This window comes from Saccostrea echinata, unplaced genomic scaffold (genome assembly GCF_033153115.1).
Source record: "Saccostrea echinata isolate AGI-Se365-2 ecotype Australia unplaced genomic scaffold, CSIRO_AGI_Sech_v1 ptg000014l, whole genome shotgun sequence".
Taxonomy (NCBI): Eukaryota; Metazoa; Mollusca; class Bivalvia; order Ostreida; family Ostreidae; genus Saccostrea; species Saccostrea echinata.
Window position 1 is genome coordinate 16323656 of NW_026889763.1, and position 16251 is coordinate 16339906.

Sequence of the window (16251 nt, forward strand, 5' to 3'; positions counted from 1 at the left end):
TAAATCTGATTGTGATGTACCGTGCGCTAACTGAAGGTTCTATTCTCGTTGATTCCATTTTGTTGTGCTCTATACGACATCGCTTTGTGATTTTATCTCATTCATTACAAAGAAATGTATATCATTTTCGGATCGATAGAAATTGAATTCAATATATCATAATTTCAATGAAATGCTATACTTCCCAATGACTGCTTTTTTCACCGTTAAGATTATTTTGATCACGTAAACAGTGTGCTCGTGAACCCTTTAAAAACTGCTTTAATACCAAGGAGCTTTTCATCTTCATTGTGAGGTCTGCAAAGAGAACTGTAGAAATCTGTAGTTTACTTTTGCACCTTAAATATTAAAACCTTATCAGCGATATTTAATTTATAGGGGATGTAAAAAAAAAAAATAAGGGAGGGTCAACGGATGTGCTCACGAGGTAAGTTGATTTTATTTAGCTATTTGCAAAACATTTTCAGAAATGGAATAGAAAGATATATGTCATCTGATGACCCCCCCCCCCCATTCGACCATGCCTTAAAACGCTTTCTGTAGGTTATGCGCAATAGCAGTGATATTGCAGGGTAGAAATTGTGAAAAAGGAGATGTACAAAATACTGAGCACTTTTCCCTCTTGAAATAAAATTGTGATGCCGTAAGATCATTCTGAATATTCTAGTATTAATATCTCAGGCGTGGAAGTACACACTAATACAGACTTCCGTACTCTCTCAGTTCAAAGAGATTTAGAATTAATTCTTATAAACGAAATAATTTATTCTACCGATTGTTCTTGAAGTGTTATATAAAGTGTGGTTTATGTATTTATTTTTTTATTTATTTATTTACTTGTTTATTCAGAAAACAATTATAGTGCAGTGAACAACTAAAGACAGCAAAGAACAACCTTGTGCAATCATTCTTTTAATTACCAAATACTCCATGTATCTTCATATTTGATGAGAGAGAGAGAGAGAGAGAGAGAGAGAGAGAGCTTTTTATTATACATTTGGAAAAAAAGTCATATCAAGTTGCATTAAAAATGATAACAAAAATTGTTTGGATTTATACGTAACAACAAATTATAACTGCCATTAGTCTTAAATTGATTTGACTAAAACCCCACAATAGTGTAAGTAGGTTTCATAATCAAGTATAAGCAATATTTATCACATTCACTGTCATATGTAACAATTAAATCACCATTAAGTCGATCTTCAATTCGTTTAATTTTAGCCTAAAGTATTCAAAGTCCGCGATTACATTATTTAGAATATTAATTTGAGTTTATAAACGAACAAATCAAAAACAAGAATCCGATAAAATAATGACCACACAACATTTCGAGGATCGTTGACTTAAAAATACCCGGTTAAGGAACCAGCAAACAGTTAAGTCGATTAGGGAACTCTTTCGGTCTCACCCCATCGTAATCAGGTTTTAAATTAAAAAAAATATACTCTTTATCAATTGCACGTATTCTTGTCGCATTAGCATATAATCTTGTAAATGAATTGTAAAGAATTTTCTTTGAAGTTCACTGATTTGTTTTCATTAGTCGAATTTTTAATCAGATTTTATCGTATTGATAGATCACTTTAACGAATTCCTACTCCTAACAAAAACAGTGGAAATAGTGATCGATAAAACTAAAGTTGAAAATATTCATTTTTATAAGTACATTTTATCGTTCCCCACAATGGTCAAGACATGAAATTTCGTTTCCTCGCCAATATGTTTATTTTTTTTTAATGAGATAACAAGTAAGGATAATATTTAAAAGATGTGCGGAATATTATTTACACTAACATATAATTGTGGAATTTGGAATATGACGTAATGAAGTCATTTCGGTGAGTGAGCGAGAATCTTCTCAACACTCAGTACATATATACTAAACCTACTACCACCCCGACCCTACCCCCTCCCCACCTCAGCACATACTAGTATACTAAACCTACTAAAACCCCGACCCTACCCCCTCCTCTCCTCAGTGGTCATAAACACACTTTTAAATCTTTGATCCACCGTTATCTTTCATATAATGACGATTATGGACTGATGACGAAGACATAAAGACTTAAAAATATAAGAAGTTTTACATAAAAGATATCTATGTAATAGTTCGATAACTGGGTCAATAGCTTTTCTCGTTCAATTGTTCGAAGACTTTAATTACTGCATGTGTTCTATGGCAATGCGATATAAATATGGTCGTGCACGTAAAATAGAAAATGTAGAGACGAAAATAGTTCACCAAGGAGGATTAGAAAGGCTTTTACAAGGTTAATACTCTTGAACACAAATACTTAAATATATTGCACTTCGGCTCTTGAAAACGAGTAAAAATTAGTTACAAAATATCCCCCTCCACCACCATCTCCACCATTCTAGGTGACCTGACTTTGAAAGATATGTTGAGTTTCACTTTTACAAAATGCTTTGATTTGAATTTAAATTAAAAAAAAACGTTTTGTCTAAGTCAAAGAAAACGTGTTAGTTCACAATGAAATATGGAAATAACGAACAGCAGTCAAGCTCAAACAAAACAAATCGGGAGCAGAGCAAACACAGACCTCTACAAGAATCAGAGGAGGGATCAGGTGCCATGGAGGAGTAAGCATTCCCTGCCGACAGGTCACACCCACCGTGAGCTCCTTGTCATGATAGGACACTCGGAAAAATCCGTAGATAATTCAATTGGTAAAAAATGGCCTAAAAAATAGTATTAAAAACGTCCGTCAGCATTCGAATTAATGATAGATTGTATTTGCTGACAAGGTCATTGTGTCGACCATAGAACTTGCGAAATGTTGACTTCAAACGAGACTGTTGCTATCCTTGTTTCATCAACTTGTTTGTCAATAGCTTGCTTAGTTTTAGAAATTCTTCGTACGTAGAGCATGCTCTTGTTCGAATCAAATGGGAGATATAAAATCCATATGCAGGTGATAAGGGTACATTTCTACATAAATAAGGGAAGTTGACGATAGAAAAGTTGAGGTCATCACGTTTATCATAAAGTTTGTTTGTTAGGTTACCATTAACGTCTTTTTTGTTGTAAAATATCCAAATATGAAACAGATGTATCAGACTGTGGTACAGATTTTCTAGGGTCTGCTGTATTAATTTAAGTGCATATTATGCCGACCTTTTTGGTTACAGTACATGTTATGTGTTGCTTAGTTATATGATACATAAAAACAATTTCTCAAATCATTTCTGATATTTCTGTAGATGACGGCTAAACTCAGGCCGCTGTTAGTGTAACTGAACCAATAAGGTGGGGATTATCGGAGAGATCGAATTTCACCTTGAAATATTTGATCTTGTTGTTTTTGTCGAGATTATTGATTATAACAGATTAATGCTAGATTAATTAATCGGCATGAACGCAATGAACGTTCAGTTCGTGTCAATACTCTCGAGGAACTCTATGACTAGGTTGACTTCGGTATAACTTCACATCGTGTGCACCATTCACACAGTGTCTTCGTTTTTCCACTACGGATTCCTTACATTATAAACCCTAGTGAAGGACTTTAAAATATTTTCCATATATTTGTAAGTCCAAACTTCGTGTATTTTCTTTTTTTTTTTTTTTTTTTTTTTTTTGATTGACTAAATTGAGCAATTTGAATATTTTTTTAATTTGAATGAGAATTTATGTGTATATGTATTTAATCAAAAGTGTATTTTTTGAGTTATATCACATATTTAAGATTTTCCCTTTAGGGAGAGTGCATTTTTATGATCTTCTACACTCTGCAAACTGAAGAGTTCCAATTCCTAGGTACTTTTGTCTTTGTTAAAGTGATCTGCTCTTTTATTCAAAATTAAATAAACTAAAATCTACAGCGCAGTACGCAGTCTGAAATCAATTCACGTATTCTTAACAGGCATTATTTTAGACAAAGATGAAGAAATTTGCATGCGTTTCTCCCATTTAAGTAGGCTACAGTGATTTCTGTTTACCATTACTCATTTTTCCTGGGGGAGAATGACAAGCATCGTATGTTGAAAATTAGCTCAATATTTATTCCTTTATACCATTTAATTTTCTCAAAGTCCAAAAAAAAAATTTCATTAGTGTAAAGAGGGGTCTTAAATCTTTGAGCTTGCAGCTGTACACCATTAATCATCTTCCAGTTACATCATGAATCATTAGTACGATTTTGGATGTGCCTCTGCAGAAGGAGTAACATACTACATTGAAACAAAGAATTCCACTGGTTTATTGTTTTGTTTTCTTCGATTTACTTTTAAGTGATGTTTTCGGTTTCTTATGGCACCAACTCAAGAACTTATTTTTTCTGTCTTCCCTATAAAAATTAGTTCTCACATGAATTGATAAGGTGCCCTTGTTTTAAATGTTATGTTTGTGATTAATTTTGAGTGATATGAAAAAGCTTTTTGTTGTCTGGTGTTTAAATGTTATACAGTTTGCCTCCATTGCGAAAATGTTAATAGAACTCCGAGTTTTTATGGTAGTTAAGTTCAATCGGGTAAAAATCAAACTGTGAAGTTATATGTGTTTATTAATTTACTGAAAGTCTCTGTTTGTGGCCACTTCAATTTAGCCTTTATTAATTTATCTCGATTATGGTGGTTCCTTATTTCTTCCATTTGAGTTTTTGTGAAAAGGGCAGTAAAGAGAACAGTGACTTAGGAGAAGGAGGAACTGGTCGCTATTCTGAAACGTAATCAAACTAAGTGTGATTATTCTGTACTTCTGTCATAGAGAAGGTTAACAAGTCGGGATCGATCTCCTATTAAGATGCTTTGACGGACCAGGCTCTGGCATCCTGTCGTGAACAAGAACCACTTCTCTCGAGACTATTTTGAAATCAGAAAATAACACGTAATTACTGGGTATGCCAATAGCAGAGAATTGTCACACACAAATCTGCCCGTCAATTGGTTCATTTCACGAACAGAGCTTCCCTGCATTATCCCAATGCCTTCGGCTCTTCAGATTTATTGATGCGGATGTATATATATAGATGACACTTTAATGATTTTCCATTAAACTTTTTTCCTTCTTTTTTTTCTGACATTGGTAAGAACTTGGATGTTGCACCGGATGGTCTTAACCACGTGATTTCAAACTTTCAGAATTCAGAGTTTCGTGCCACGATGATGGAGAAGAATCTTTGACAGGGAAGTGAAACAAAAGAAAGAATGGGATCTAATGACATTTCGGCCCACGTGTACGAACGTGTAATCAGCATTATAAGTAAGCCGCCCCACAGACGCACGGAACTAGAGATCAGTCAAATCCTGTCTTGGTTCAAGAAAAAGTCGGAATTATTCAAACAACTCAAAGATGGTAGGTATTTATTTATCTAAGAATAAAAAAAAAGTAGCAGCTAAGCCAAGTAGAATTTTATAAATGTTCTAATTGACTCTGTCCTTCGTATTTTTAATATAATAATTCTAGTGAACGCTCTCCATTTTGAATGGAACTTTCAACTTTCAGGGGTAAAGTGTCATTTCTAAACAAACGTGTACCTCTTTATTAGTAAAACTTGGTGGTGTTGTCTAAATTTACAACTGCTGAAAAATTTATGGTGAAAAATGAAATTATCAGAAAGTTACTTCTTGCACATTTTAGTTATCGTTAAAGGTTTATAAGCTGATCCTGTGTGTCAGCCATGCTATTGAAGACACCGTTATGATTGGCCATTATCTGTTTGAGAACGTGTATCTGTGTGGATAATTTGTCTAATTAAATCTGACATGTCGTTGTACGGCCATGTTTGGTCCAATCTTAGTTCTATCTTATCAAAAGTTTAAATATTAAGATGGTCAATTTCTTGACTCACTAAGATAAAAGGCACACCAAAATTGGTTCAAACTGCACAGCATACATTTCAAACACTTCTGTTCATAAATGAAAAAAAAAATTCCATAGTATAACTATATATTATGATGCCATCAAGTTTGAATTGCGTTTCCATGAAAAAATAGCGACAAAACAACTGGGAAAGAAATTAATAAATAATTCATGAAAAAAAAAATTATTCGCTATCTTCTTTAAACATTTGAGTAGCGATATTCCCCCCAGGTGTGTTTAATATTCAAGTCGAAAACTTAATGCTTCTCAAGGACAGGGTAGCGCAGTTTGGAGAAAAATACAAATAAAGTCGACGCATGTTTTTGAACAACATATTAATTGAATTAGTGTATTCAAACAAATAATTGAAATTAAAAACGTATACCACCAGAACAGTCATTATGATTTAGAAGCGGAGATTATGGGGTTTTCACGTCGCCTAGATTAACAGTTATTGTCGTTTAATGATGGAAAGGCCTTAACCATTATTGATTTTCCCTCAGGTTAATTATCTAGTGACAACACGTTAATATCATTTTAAACCCCCTTTTCGTAATTCTTTTACTTCTGATATGACTAAATATGAGAAAATAGGTGGACATCATATTTCAGTGATATTTGCACACAATCCCATAAACTACCGACCATTATCGACCAGTTTGGATTGACAAGAAGAGAAGGTGACAAGGGCAATATTAAACACGCATAAAAACGAATGTTCCGACAGGATAAAATATTCACAACAGAATATATTGGCCCCTTCTCCTAGCAAGATTAGCAAATTGTTTCAGATCGTTCTCTGCGTTCCATTTAATCGACTCCTTTCCTTAAATTATTCTATAATGGGCATTAGGCGTGTAAAATCCTTGCTAGGTTCCACAGTTTTTAATTCAATTGAGTAAGTCACATTAAAAGCACCGACTCTGTAAGATGTGTCTCTGTTCTTTTCGGAATATCTTTTGATGCGTAGGAATTTTACTTGCTACAATACGAGATATCGACAGAAAGATATTTATGAAAATAACGCGTTAGCCTTCAGTTTTTTAATTTCTCAAACCTCCATCCATTCATAAAATCCATAGAATAGCTCCTTACAGAATGGTACGTTAAATGGCCCACGGTTACCTTACGGAATGTAAATAAAGTGTACTTTCTTTTTTACATGACAGAAACAAGTTAAAAAAAGGACATAATGTATTCTCCCAAATAATTTCATTTTAAATATTCAAATGACGTCTTTAAAGCCACGTTTTCCCCAATTCTGCAATGTAACTTTATAACATTGCTAGCTATTGATAGTTTTTTTTTCCAAACAAATTTTCTTTTCTCCTCGGCATGGTCGACACATTGTTTTGTTGTTAATCTGTAAGTCAAATATATATAACATCCATCGGAATTACAAGTAAAACTTATATCTATGGTGCAATGTTGCATAAAAACTGGAGAAGAAGTGGTAAAATTAAAAACGTCAAGGTTCGTAATTTTAGAACCTTCCACTGAAATTGAGATAAGCTTTCAGTATATTGTTACCACCAGAACCATCGATGTATACTGTCTATCACTATCTTGTCTCAAGGTCATGTCTCTAAGGTCAAGGCCACGGAGCCAAAAATACCACCACCGGGGTAGCATATTTATAATAAAACTGGAATGAATTTGAACCCAAATATTGTTGCTTATGACATTTAGGTTTATTAAAAGAATTTTGAATCAATACGATATCTCAAAGGTCAAATGTAGCTTAATTTTTATTTTTCGTTTTTAGAATTTTAGGAAAATACTTGAACCTTGATATATGTCGAAGGATATCTATTTTTATAAAATCGGATAAAAGGGACTACGATGTTTTTTCATTTAGAGATTATTGCTGACATAGTGAAGAACTGTGAATTTGAGACAGACGAAAAAGATGACGTCATCATTAAGCAAGGGGATAAAGGCGAATGGTATGAGCACAATAAAACATTTTATGTTCAGGGTAAAGATTTTAAATTTTCCTAGTCTCAGTGTTTCTACTTAGCTCTTTCGCGAACGATAACGATATTGCTGTTGTCTAAAATATTTTTTTCTTTTCAGAAGTATAAAAAATTCTGAATTTCTCATTTCATTGAAACAACAATTTATAAGAAATTCTTATAGAAAATAGGGATATTTCCCATCGTATGATTTTTTTCCTCAGATTGTCAGTTAAAGTTTTGCTATTGATATGACGCAAAGAAGAAAACAGAGTATTCACGGTCCTCCCGATATCATTTTTGAATATTTTGACTGAACATGTTTTTTTTTAAAAGAAGAATGGAATGCTCACCTCTTGAACAACTGATGGTTTCACATCTTTAACATTGGACAATTGTTCCACATAGCATCGCGATGAATTACTAAACCTACATAAAACACATTAAAATATAATAAAGAATGCAAAATATAACCTTTTTTAACCGTTGCTATACATACACTTACAAATGCTTTTTCGTAAAGTTCGGCGCTTTCCTCACAAATTATAAGAATGCTGCAAAAATGATCAAAGTTGACCAAATACGGTAATTTGTGTACCACCATATTTTTTTTCTTTCAGTTTCTTTATTATCTTAAGTGGGACCGTGTCTATTTATATCAACACAAACTTTGGTGCTGATGATGATGCAGGAAATAATAGCACGTCACCGGAAGTGGAAGTGGTGAGAACCAAAAGCGGAATACGAAACAAACCACTTGACAGGTCTATTTACGGGAATTATGTTGGCAAAATTGGTAAGTTCTCAAAAATTCATTTTTTTAAGGGTTAATCGTGTTGCTCTTTTGCAAAAATAAATTAAAACTCCATTGTACATTGAAAATTAAAAACAAATCCATAACTTAATATAAACCTACTCTTCTAAAATTCCTAAAAGCTAAAAGCAAAACAATCAATATAAATATAGATGGGAAAAGTTAAGTTTTTATCATCTTGTTTTAATTAAATTGATGAATTTTCCCACAGAATACAATTGATTAAAAAAATACAATGTTTTTATCTCAGTGGAACAATTACAACAAATCTATTGAGTCGCGTGATGGATCTGTCCTCTGAAAAATCGAACACAATTTCATCTCTGCGATGAAAGAATTTTTTTCTCCCTCTCGATACTTTAGTCTAATAATTGCCATCTTTAATTTAACCATCATCAAACAGACCCCCTCTTTGTATGAGACACCAAAGTATACATGTAATAAGGTCACAGACATGTAATAAGGTCACAGACATGTAATAAGGTCACAGACCTCGGATTATGTGGAACATTAACACAGTATTTATCTGGTCCATGGAATTCATCAGCAGTGTCAAACAACATTTGTTAATCGGCAAAGTGGCCGACACTTACTTCCTTGACTTACAAACATTTCTATTGCTCAGAAAATCAGTGAGTAACGTAGACAACTTTACAAAAAAAAAAAAAAAAACAATTAAAAAAAATACAACAACAACAACAACAAACTTAAGAGTTCATTGTAAAACCCACTTTAATAAACACACTGACTGCAAAGAATAATAACTTCTTCTTGGTCACAGATGCAGGACGGAGTTTCGGAGAACTCGCTCTGATAAATGCTGATTGTATACGGAATGCTACAATCATTGCCGACGAGAAAACCGATCTAGTTATTGTCAACAGGGATTTGTACAAGAGATCACTCCATGACTTTCAGGCCAAGGATTTTGAAGACCGGAAGCGGTTTGTAGACAGTCATGCTATGTTCGATAACTGGCTGCCCAAGTACAAAAAGCAGATGGCTATGAGTCTGAGGCGGGAGAAAGTCCTGTTTGACTCCACTATTGTCCGCCAGGGGGCACCTGTTGATGGCATTATGTTTTTGTTAAGGTGAGGTACCAAAATATGGATTCTGTCATCCACCTACTAAACTAGGTGTGAGAAAAGTTGTATCTCCATGCTGATTTCTTTTTTCTCTTTAATTCAGAATGGTTAAGATTCTTACACATGTAGCAGTGACAAAGACGTCTTTAGTCTGTTTTATTGGATAAAATTCACTGTGACTTTTTGGAAGAATGTATATTGAAACTTAATAAACAAGAGTTCAGGTTTGAATTTCTCATCTAGTCTGAACCTGATATATCAATAACACACATTTTTTTGGAAATGAAACTGCAAGTCATTTCTTTAATCTTAATTACATTTGTAAGGGCAAAATGTTAGATGGTTTTCAGGTCTCGTTCTAACTGTAATGGAAAACGGTGTTGCTAATCTTACTGTCGCCAACATGATTATATGGTGGTGGGAGGCTATTGAGAAAATTCAATGTGAATGATCGGGAGCGGTAAAAAGGAAAGCCGGCTTAATGCACCAATGAAATAATCCCATTTCTTACAGATCATTTAACCAAAGAAATAATCCAATTCCCGGCCGATCATTAAGATGTTATTGGATTGGTGCTCGGTGCGATAAAAGCATATGTCTGGCCGACTTTTTAATTTGTTCAATTTTTAAATTTCTTAATGACTTATTTAAATCTGGTGCATTTAAACAAGTGTAAAATCATAAAATTAATTCGAGACCATCAAGAATTTTGCTGAACAGAATAAATTCATTACATTTATGTAAACTTTTAATCCAATTCGCGACCTACCAAATGCTCTTGTATACATTGGAATTTCAAGTTTTTTAGGTCTTGTAGGGCTAAATGTAAAAGATGCAAAACGAATTTATAATTGTATAAAACATATTTTTTAACAATTTCGTCTTTGTTTATTTTTAAATTCGTACACAGTGGTCAGGTAAAACTGCTGATGGATCCTGTGTATCACACCATGCAATATCCGAACTATTTCCCAATAGCGGATCCCGAGGACTTGGAGCGAACTCAGGCGAGAGAATTACTACGCAGGTAGGCACGACAAAAGTGTAGCCTCAGGACAAAAAATAGGTGTTGCACAGATATGAAAATGTCATGCATGGATGTTGATGAAATCAATTTCACCATCTTCGCTAGCCAAGGGTTTCTGATACGCTACTCTCCTCATAAGCCCTTGGCATACGGTGTTAAAAAAAGTTGGGATTTTTTTTCTCAAGATGTGTTGGAGTTGATCGACATCGTTCGACCAATCAGCAATTGTTTTTTTTTTTTTTTTTTTTGTAAATGACGATATTTGCGTTCGGGATATATCTTGACTCTTTAATATCGGGAATGAAAAAAGCAAGTAAACAATGATCCGTAAGGTAACATGCCATTCTATTAATAGCTATATGGTGTCATTCAATATCTTAAGCTACGTACAAAATATGTGATTAAGAATCAATACTGAAGATGTAGATTTGCATTTTAATATGTTTGAATAACAGATTAACATAACTCAATACCTTCTTGTTAATTATTCTTTAAAAAACATTATTTTTTTTAAATACGCTTTTTTATTTCTGTCGATGACGCAATCTGTGCGTACCTGATAAGAATCGTGATCACGTGACGAAAACAATCCCGTTCTTTTGTCAGCACCGTATGCCAAGGGTTTATGAGGAGAGTAGCGAATCAGAAACCCTTGGCTAGCGAAGATGCAATTTCACCGAATTGATGAAACGTTGAACGAAACAAAGAAATAAGTGATATGGGGAAAAAATGTTTAACGAAGTAAATAAACGAATGTACAACAGTGATTGATACAAGTAATACAGATCATTTCATCAAAACTGAAGTTTCGCATACATGTATTCTATTTTTGGACACTATGCAGATTTTTTCTGTTACAGAGAGCTGAGCATATCTCCATCCAAACAGGAGGACAACAAAAAGTACTCACCCTCATCCATGTCCTCAATGTCCACCTCTGAGAGCAGGTGTAAAACTAGGACCTCACAGGTCCCCAGACACACCATTGAGGTCTGTAATCTGGGGGCCTTCGAAATCATAGGTGCGTCTACGTAATATGAACTGTGTTTGTTTGTTTTTGTTTTTGTTTTTTTTTTTTTCAAAATCAAAATTGCATAATATACTTTTTAATATGATATTTTTGTGTGTTTTTTCATGATTTCATTAATCACAGAAAAAAGAATGTTTGTATTATAACTGATTGTACCACATCTCATGACTGTTAATTATGTGTTATGATTTAATAATTTTGATCTTATCAAATGAAAACTGTGCAGGTGTGATGTTTTCTAAATGAAATAAATCTTGGTCTTTCCATTTCATTCGAAAGTCATTTAACACAGGAGCAAGGTTCAGAATTTCAGTTTATTACAATGTAACTTCAAAGTGAGATTTAAATAACTGAATACCCTAAAGAGCAACTTACAGGAAATATGAAAATTTTGAATTTACTTCAATCATAAAAGTTCATGGACTTTTGAGCTCTCAGTTCGCAATTTACAGAGTACAACTAACGTTCAATTAAAAAAAAACAGATCAATTTTTTTGAAATTTTGTATCTATCCAAAATATAAAAGGATAATGTTACGGATAGTGATACTAATAGAAATACTGATGTTACTGACGATAATATTGATGATACTAATGTATTAAATAATGTTACTGACGATAATACTGATGTTACTAATGTATCAAATGATGTTACTGACGATATTACTGATGTTACTAATATATTAATTAAATGATGTTACTGACGATAATACTGATATTACTAATGAATTAAATGATGTTACTGACGATAATTCTGATGATACTAGTAATGTATTAAGTAATGTTACTGACGATAATACTGATGTATTAAATGATGATGTTACAGATGATAATGATACTAATGTATCAATGATGTTACTGATAAAATAACTGATGTTACTGATAATATAAAAGATACCGATTTCCTTGTGACAGGTGATCTAGAGGCGGTGATCGATCTGCCCACATACTGCTACACAGTGAAATGTTCCCAGGAGGCAGAAATGTTCATCCTCGACCAGAAAAACTACGACAGACTGATTGAAAAACGCAATCCTAAAGTAATTGACATTCTCAAAGAGTCAGTTAGAGAAAAATACAAACTGAGGTTATCATGGCTTCCAAACAAGGAACTTCCGCTTATACGATACTTCCTGTACATGCTTCGGGAGGAGGAGCGGTCAAAAAGGAGTCGTCCACAGAAAACAATCAACAAAGAACCGACACAAGACTGGAGTGTATCCAACCTAAAAAAGGGACCATTAATTGACATGTTTGGACCCGGAAGTGTGTTTTTCCTGATTCGAATGAAGGAAAAGCAACGCCAATTGGAAAAAGAGCGCTACCAGGGCGCGAAAAAAAGAATGCAACAAACACGTCCAAGAAACCCGCCACAAATTGCTCCCACGGTAGAAACAATTACGTATCAGACGTCAAATGAAGGTACTTTTGTGTCACAGTTAGGACGAGCTTCTACATTGGATAGTGGGGTCGGCTCAAGTAGAACACCTGATAGAGGTCAGAGTGAGGAGGAGGCTTCCTGTGATGACAGCGGTAGAGAGTCCTCCCACAGTCGACTTGTCTGTGAAAGTTCACAAAGTCGCCATGGCGATATGTCGCCTAGTCATGACTTTACGTTCATTGACCCAGAAATCAACGACGATAACCTTCTACGACTTGAGCAAAGACTCGAAGCTTGGAATAATAAAATGTCTTCCGTAACTCAGAGGAAAAAGAACACGAAACCTGTAAAACTACCTCGATATATACATGAGGTAGGGTGATAATGATTTCTGCAAGATATATATTGATGATACCTACCGAAAGTGAAACAAAAATCTAGAAGTAGATTTTGTGTCTATAAATTTGAAAAAAAAATCATCACCAAACTCTCTCTCTCTCTCTCTCAGCAAAATCTCTATAACTGATTCCTAATTTATACTCTTTATTCCTAAAGGGTCCCTTAGCTCCAATTCCTGGCAAAAAGGTGTTCATAAAACCGATACGGAGGAAAGACATTGATATCATCGAGACTATAAAGAAGAATTTGGAGGACAATAACCCTAGCTCACTGAGGTATGGAAAATAGCAAATTGAAAGCCTCTGTTTTCTTACGTCCACAATTTGTTTGTGGCACATTTTTCAAATTCTTAAAGTTAAAAGAGATTCCTTACTATTTCGATAACAGCAGTTACAGAGATGGAGAGTCCCTAGATCGCAGCGCCCCTCAGACAGGTTCGATAACTCTCGCTAGTTTTTAGTTCTGCTTTTTAGTCATTGATATTGCGAAATGGTTCATTTTTAGAAAGAGAAGACGGTTATATTACACAGATAAAGATATCGTTTTTCATTAAAAGTTATCCCTCCTGTAGACACCGCTTCTTCCCTCACACCGCAATATCATCACGCCTTTTTGCTATGTAGATTTTTTTTGATGACATTTTACTTGTATTTAATTTATATGTATATTGAAAATGTCATCAACTAATAGGATCTATTTATTTTAAAAAATAAATTCGATGTATTCATGTATATTTTTTATATTCTCATAAAATTAGGTTAAAATACAAACCAATACGATTTTTTATTACTCAGATATAGAATTCATGTATCCCAGAAATTAATTTAGTAAGTATTTTTTGTTTAGGCTAAAAAAATATGTTTCCGGTAACCCGACCGACCCTACTACTTTTTATTCCAAATCCGGATCTTGAAACGTACTTTTTTTCTTCACTGAAACAGTTTTCTCATAGTGCACTTAATGAAATGCATTTCTCAGACACTGTTAAAATGTGTCTATCCAGGTGTTTTTAAAAAGTGCACTTGTTTTGCTGTGTATGTTTATTCAAATATGTATAAGTAAATATCACAAAAAATCAACAACAAAAAAACCAGTTTTGAATAATTAACTGACGCTTTCAAAATAAAAAGTAAAGAAAAAAGTTTTCACCTACCTACATGTACATGTACCACCCTAACTTTTTTTGGCATGTTACCGGAAACACGCTTTTTTTTATTTGGCCTTATAATAGTCATGGCATTGTTTATTAAAATCAACAAATGTGAGTAATATTACTTGATTCTTTGACAGCGTCGTCGGTCAGAATCCAAACAAACGGAAAGAAAAGTCGACATCGGCCGTGTAACGTCTCCTTCGGTCAGCATCCCATTGTACGCCGGAAGAGGGTAAAACAATTTTGTCATTTGCTATCGAGAAAAGCTAGACCAGATATTAGGAGAAGTTGATTAAAGTGATCATAAATATAAGAAACATGTAGAATGTCTGAAAGATAATTTATGTTTGCTTTAACAATGAGACAACTCGACATATTTATTTAAAAAATAAAAATAAAATGTTTTTCAGGCTGCTACAGCGAGACAGTACACCGCGGAGGAATATGATGCGCTGAAAGAAGAGCTTCGCCGGAAACAACAAACATTCAAGTCGATTTTTTCCCGACCCCAGTCGGCGTTTGCCTGAAAATCTTCCAACCCTAAACACAACGTCAAGGAACATGAAGAATACTCATTTCATAAAAGTTATCTTTTCCTGAGAATACGATGTTTTAAGTTAAACAATAAATTTTCTTATGGAAATAAATTGTCATACAGAAAAAAAACTTAATTAAAAAATACATCAACACATAAAGTACTTTCTTGAGTCATCAAAGATCTAGATAAGTTTTCATTTTATTAATTTTTTTATCTGTGATTTAATTGTCTTGTTTGCAAACTTCCCTTTTTCTCTCGACAATGATTGGGCTACATAAATTACTGTATAGGGGGAAAATAACTCTCGGTGTTAATATTCGCTATATTCACGGTGTTAATAAATCCGTGAATTCAAGAAACAGTGAATAAGTTTTGAATAACCTCAATGTTATAGTTGGAAATTTGAGAATAGACTACGATAGGTATATATACGTGCAGTACATTGTCATTTCAGTAATTACGAGTCGTACTTATCATTCAATTATTTTAATTATCACGCTTTTCTTTAATTTAAATCAGCAGATAATAACCCGTATTTGTTAAAAAGCTGTTCTAGTACCCAATGTACATGTTTCATCAATCAAAACATGTGGGGCATGGGTTTTGATTACCCGTGCAAAACTATGTTACCACGTGTATTTGTTAACTGCACGACCATGCGTTTTAGATTTTATCGACATTTTGGTTTTTAAAAATCATTCAAATAACTATCGAACTTGCTGAAGATGTGGAAGGATATTATTTCGTCTACCTACATTAACACATTTCTTGCCGTCCAGTGATTTTCGCCGCGATTTATTATCACTTCGGAAAGAAGATCTTGGGGTGCACATGCACTCATCGTAATAGCATAGAAAGTCATTCGACGTTTATAGTCAATTTTAAGGACTTTAGATAACTGCACTTGTTTTAACTAATCGTCAATTAATTATTTAATCTAGCTATTTTATATAGTCCTAACCTGTTGTTCGTCAAGTGAATACATAACGCTGACTAATGTTGTCCCAGCTATGCTATGGATTAAACGGATATGGACAAGCGAGGTA

At 33.8% G+C, this 16251-nt stretch overlaps 1 protein-coding gene across 3 annotated transcripts; it reads left to right on the top strand.

Annotated features, from left to right (window-relative positions):
• Positions 1-369: 369 nt before the first annotated feature.
• On the top strand, positions 370-15352 carry LOC133187286 (uncharacterized). Of its 3 annotated transcripts, XM_061322648.1 has the most exons (12): positions 370-427; positions 5104-5317; positions 7683-7770; positions 8400-8575; positions 9375-9684; positions 10589-10705; positions 11566-11726; positions 12650-13488; positions 13671-13789; positions 13902-13948; positions 14805-14899; positions 15078-15352. In XM_061322648.1, exons 2-12 carry the CDS (start codon positions 5170-5172, stop codon positions 15192-15194), a joined length of 2217 nt encoding a protein of 738 aa, XP_061178632.1. In that variant the 5' UTR covers positions 370-427; positions 5104-5169; the 3' UTR covers positions 15195-15352. The 3 variants fall into 3 exon arrangements, with proteins under 3 accessions (XP_061178632.1, XP_061178631.1, XP_061178633.1); XM_061322647.1 differs by lacking the exon at positions 370-427 and having other exon boundaries at positions 5012-5317; XM_061322649.1 differs by lacking the exons at positions 370-427; positions 13902-13948 and having other exon boundaries at positions 5013-5317; positions 15078-15201.
• Positions 15353-16251: the final 899 nt, after the last annotated feature.

Excerpts from the sequence above, each read along its gene's own strand:
- LOC133187286 (XM_061322648.1), top strand. The coding sequence starts at position 5,170 with ATGGGATCTAATGACATTTCGGCCCACGTGTACGAACGTGTAATCAGC. Across the intron at positions 5,318-7,682 it reads ATTCAAACAACTCAAAGATG|AGATTATTGCTGACATAGTG; the intron begins GTAGGTATTTAT and ends TTTTTCATTTAG. Across the intron at positions 7,771-8,399 it reads CAAGGGGATAAAGGCGAATG|TTTCTTTATTATCTTAAGTG; the intron begins GTATGAGCACAA and ends TTTTTCTTTCAG.